General features: G+C 29.3%; 1 protein-coding gene across 1 annotated transcript; it reads left to right on the top strand.

Annotated features, from left to right (window-relative positions):
- Window positions 1–750: 750 nt before the first annotated feature.
- LOC107471886 (uncharacterized) lies at window positions 751–4,359 on the top strand. Its single transcript, XM_016091420.3, has 4 exons — window positions 751–1,119; window positions 1,426–1,547; window positions 3,415–3,588; window positions 3,977–4,359. The coding sequence occupies exons 1-4, from the start codon at window positions 898–900 to the stop codon at window positions 4,068–4,070; spliced, it is 612 nt and encodes a 203-aa protein (XP_015946906.1). The 5' UTR covers window positions 751–897; the 3' UTR covers window positions 4,071–4,359.
- The last annotated feature ends 1,156 nt before the right edge of the window (window positions 4,360–5,515 follow it).

Below are 5,515 nucleotides of genomic sequence, written 5' to 3'. Positions count from 1 at the left end.
TACTTGTTCGATTTAGCAAGGTGTCTAAATTGAGTCCGTGTCAAATAACTTTTAATTAATGTCTGCACGTGCATCTTTTTGGCCTCTGTTTCTTTCTTGACCCTTCACCAGCATTTCGAATCAGTTTAATCTTTCAAAAATAATTATCTCGACTAACACTATTCACATACCTCTTTTTATTATCTTAAATTTTTAAGATAAATAATTTCATGATATAGCATCAAACCTATTCGATCTAATATTATTGAATCACTTGCATGTGAACATTTATATTCGAGATAATTATTTTTGGACGACAAAAGAGTGTATTATAAATTTTTATATTTTTCAAAAATAAAGTATCTAAAGAATTTGTAAATATAATACATCCTTAACCCTGTGACCTAATTTTTGGGGTGAGATAGGTCTATTTATTTAATCTTAATTATAATAGTATAATCTTTTTTACCTATATATTTATATCAATCACGACGCACATAATAAAAGCTTTCACTTTTTCGTTCGTAATTCCAGAAATGTGAGAAAAGGGTATCCATGTAGTGATCACCAAGTACAAATAAGAGACACACATGTAATTTTATACATGTCTTAGGTACCCGACCTTATCATATCATCATGATGATCCACTTTCTATTATAAATATTTTATAGGAACATAACACGCATAAGTAATTAATAGAGCAACCACTTTGTCCTATGTGCTTTGTATGCCTTGTGTTGTGGGCTAATTAATTTGGAGCAAATCAACGTCACAATAATAAATGTCACATTAAATTTTCTTCTAAAGAGAGAAAGAGAGAGAAACTTCTCATAGCTCTGTTCATAACATCCACACATACATAAAGAAGAAAGAAGAAAGAATTGAAGGAAGGAACAAGAGAGAATAATACTAATAATAATGGATGTGAGGAAGGTGGTGGTGGTGGTGGAAGAGGTGGAAGCAGCTAGAACTGCACTTCAATGGGCACTTCACAACATCATTCGCTATGGTGACATAATCACACTCCTCCATCTCTACCCTTTCACTTCTTCTAAATCTAAATCCAAGTCTCGTCTTCTTAGACTCAAAGGATTTCATTTAGCACTTTCATTCCAAGATATATGTAACAAATTCTCAAATGTAAGCATTTTTTTCCACTTTCTTCCTGTTTAGACACTTAGCCTTTCCTTTACTTTAATTTGTATTTTCATTTTTTGTCTTTATTTTCGATATTTTTTATTTTTTAAAGTTTGTGAAAAAAAAAATAAAGATACTAAATATTATATTAACATTTAAATGTTAATGTTAATATATTGGATATATTTTAAGAGTGAAGAAATTATTATTAGTTTGTTTTGTTACAATTTGTTTGGCTTACTAAATATTGTGGTTGTTCAAATTAATGGTTATGTGTGTTTATAATCTTATATAGGATTGTGTTAACAGACAAAGGTTGAGATTGTTGTGACGCAAGAGAACAAGGAAGGGATGAAGATTGTGGGAACTGTAAGAGACATTGGAGCCTCAATGCTTGTGGTTGGACTCCATGATCAGAGTTTTCTTTACAAGTAAGTCCAATTAATTAATGTCTAAATGTGTTTGTCTAAGGTTTTGGATAATCAGTTTCAAGAGTATTCATATTATTGGAATTGTTAGCATTGAATCAAATATAATATAGTTTCATATGATGGGGTCCATTATTATTATCTTCTTGGGGTGCTTGAATACGTTGGAATTGGCTCCAGAGAAAGAAATTTAGAAATTGAATAATATGGAAATTGTCAATTTTTTTTTTTTATCAAGTTCTTTTTACATTTGAGAGAGTCAAGTTTGGATCTCTGTTATAAAACTTTCTATTTAGAAACATGCATTCCTATAGCAAAAAGTAAAGGTCCACTTGTACCTGAAATTTCTGGGGAATTTCACCCTTTAATTATTCATCACTCATATCATTCTTTATTAGTGTATTAAGAAAAATGTTTGGTTGAACATCTATATTATTATATTTTCTATTTTCAATTGACACTTGTATATTTTATCATCTGTATTAATGGGACTTTTACATTAGTACTGAATCTCACATATTTAGATTTTGAACTATACTGTCTTAAATTAACCCTAATTTTTAAATACTAAAAAAAAACTATATTTCTTTTAATCTTTTGAAAAAAATTTAGATGTATCGAAAATACTGATGTTCCATTATTTTAACCGTTAATTTTAATTAATATATATTATATATTTTTTTTATAATTTAAATAAATAATTAAAACAACTAAAATACTGGTATTCTCCATACATTTAAAACTCTTTCTAATCTTTTATGTATTTGATAATTGATAAGACATGATAAGTGGGACATTGGGTGAATTGTCTATATTTGTATTGTGCTCCTTAAACTTAGAAAAGGACCATGGCCATGCCATTGGCATTGTCAGAAACTGGTCTTTTGAAAAACTTTGGCACTTGCACGTGCCTTCTTAATGGCCATACAAAGGAAAACCTGAAAAGCATTTGGGCTCCACTTTGGAATGGGCTATAGCCCCATATTATTTCTTTTTAAAATATTAAAATTTCATTTTAAATTTAAAACTTAGAATTCAAATTTTTTTTTAGTATTTACAGCCAATTTGAGTTAGTAGATTGGTTGGAACACTTATTCGTTTAAGTAAATATCGAGAGTTCGAATTCTATATTATACATGTAGTAATTCAGTGGTCAATAAATAAAAAATAAAAAAATATTTAAATATCTATAATTTGTAAACACCAAAAACAATCTAAGAATAAAATCTAACAATACAATTGATTGGAATAGATATCAAATTAAAATTTATAAGAGCACTAAAAGTTTACAAGGTATATGAAAATTATCATATAATATGATAATAAACTATTTGTTAGTTATGCATAATGGAGCCAAGAAAGCTCCAAAAATAATGTTATCAATACAGGAAATTGCCAAATTGGCAAACATAAGGATAAGCTATTAACAGGGTGGAAAGTTGAAACATAACCTTTCAACTACACTTAACTTTTCTTTTTTTTAGTGAGAGATTAGAGATTTTGTATCACAGATAGCACTTTCGGCAACAATGTGATTCAAGAACCCTAACTCTACTCATCCATTCATTGTAGTTTGTGTCTTAATCAGATAGCTAATGCATTGAATTTTAGATGCATTATACTTTTATTATTTTAAGTTGAAAATGACAAAAAAATCCTCAAAAAATAGTGTTTGATAGTTTTTGTCAAACAAATATTATTTTTTAGGAGTTATTTTGTCATTCTTTGCTTTTTAAAATTATTTTCTTAACCTTTCGGATACATTTTTATATCTAATTTACTCCTTTTTAACTAAACCTTTTTATTATTATTATCATTAATATCATAATTGAAAGAAGTTTGTTTCTTATTATTTCTTGAACTTGCGTAGATTGGCAATGGGGCATAACAACATATCCAGGTACTTCAATTGCAGAGTGATTGCCATAAATCAGCCTCCAATAATGTCCCCACACACTCATCAAAGTCCCATGGTTTCATCACTTGGTGTCTTAGACAGTTCAGCTAACATGGATTTCTCACTTATTCACATCTCTGGATTGCAGTTAGTTCCTCCAACATCTACCTTCCATTACTATTTCTTGGCACTTTTATTTTTATTTAATTTTGACCCTGTAAAAGATTTTAATACGTATATTTAATTACGTATTATTATGTTAATCGATAACTTTTTTTAACATTTATTTTATAAATAATTATCTAAAAAAATAAATATAAATGAATGGCCGTATCAAATCATTACACTATTTTTTTTTTCAAATTAATTACCTATCAACCACCTCATAAAACAATCTTTAATTCTAGGTTTGTTAGTGCTTACATTACATATGATTATACATCTCAATTTAGGGTAAAGTTTAACTAGTTATTACAATATAATAAAAAAAATGAAGGGATGTTTTTGTAGTAATATTTTTAGATATGTATTGCAGAGTTCCAGATACCCCTCCACCGAAAGTGAAATACCAGATTTGCCCTGACCCGACTGCAATTATTTGGAGATTAAAGAAGTCAACGAGAAGGTAAAAGTAGGATGGTCAACAGTCAACACCTCTATCTCTTCCTGGAAGCTGACTTAGTCAATTTGTTACTAAAATATATATTAAGAAGGTTCTGCAAACAATTGGAGTTCTGAAATTTGGGCTACTCTTTTCTTTTATTTTTTCTTTTTTACTCAATCGTAGATACATAGAAATGAAAAGTGCAATTGGCACACAACAAAACATAGTTTGGTTGTTTGTATTGAAAATTTTCTAATTGTATAAAGGATCTTGTCGTAACATTACCAAACAAAACAGTATATAATGGAAGAAAAAAGAAAAGAAAAAAGAGTAGGAAATTATTCCTAGGTTTCTTTACTTAAATAAATTAAATAAAATTTAAAATTATTCAAATTTCTTAAAGCAATTTTTGAAATGTGAATATATATTTTAATTCTAATAATATATAAAACGTGTCAGGAGAATATGATTTATATATAATATGTTAACCACTGTAATCAAGAACGATTTATGTATGAATGACTTTTAAAGAATAACATATAAATCGTCTTAAAGTGGTCAGCTTTATCAATTATATGTAAATCGTCCAAGGTGTGTGGGAGAATTTACGTAAATTCAAGCAAAAATATTTATGTGTAAGTTATAACTTCTAGCACACTGTCACGATTTATATATCAACTGTAATCCTAGTACCCTGTCACGATTTATGTTCAAGTAGCACACCCTAAGATCCAATCAGGAGTTACCCACAATTCTTAACGTTGCACACAAAAATCTCCATTTTCATCTTATCTAAGCATTTAGTGATAAAGTTGGGGAGAAAGCTAAGAGAGCCCGCACCAATGGAAAAAAGGTATTGAGTGACCGCGTCTGGCGTAGGGGTGTTTAAATTCAAACCGATTCAAATTAAACTGCTCATTCAATCAAATATAAACTGAAAAACAATTAAAACCGCACTAATTCGGATTTGATTGGATTATATTTTTTGCAAACCACTAGATCGGATCGAATTGGATCGAATTTCGGATATACTTTGGATAACCGATCCAATCCATTCCAAACCGCACAATGTGTTATAATATTATTATTTTATTATTATATTTATAATTATACTTAGGGGTAAGTACGATTTTGGTCCCTAAAGTTTAGCGCCAGAATCGATTTCGTCCCTCTTCTAATTTTGGATTTAAAATCGTCCTTAACGTTTTTTTTGTATTAAAATTGTCCTTTTAATTTTTTTGGACAAAAATGGCCTCATCACTACCAACATAATTACTTCCTCCACCACCACCACCACCAACACCAACACCTCCGCCACAACCTCCACCAACACTAGAAAAATCAGAAACAGAGGCAGAAAAAGAAGCAAATTCAAGAGCAAAATTCAACAGATGGAGAAGAAGAAGAAGAAGCAAAATCAGATGCAACAACAAACAGCAAAACCAGATGCAGAAACAACAAAAACATCAA

The sequence above is a fragment of the Arachis duranensis genome, chromosome 1 (assembly GCF_000817695.3).
Source record: "Arachis duranensis cultivar V14167 chromosome 1, aradu.V14167.gnm2.J7QH, whole genome shotgun sequence".
In the NCBI taxonomy this organism is placed as follows: Eukaryota; Viridiplantae; Streptophyta; class Magnoliopsida; order Fabales; family Fabaceae; genus Arachis; species Arachis duranensis.
This window is presented reverse-complemented; position numbering and strand designations above follow the sequence as displayed.

Bases quoted from the DNA above. Each gene is read 5' to 3' on its own strand.
- LOC107471886 (XM_016091420.3), top strand. From the start codon at position 898: ATGGATGTGAGGAAGGTGGTGGTGGTGGTGGAAGAGGTGGAAGCAGCT. The intron at 1,120-1,425 runs GTAAGCATTTTT...TTGTGTTAACAG, and splicing joins TATGTAACAAATTCTCAAAT to ACAAAGGTTGAGATTGTTGT. The intron at 1,548-3,414 runs GTAAGTCCAATT...GAACTTGCGTAG, and splicing joins GATCAGAGTTTTCTTTACAA to ATTGGCAATGGGGCATAACA.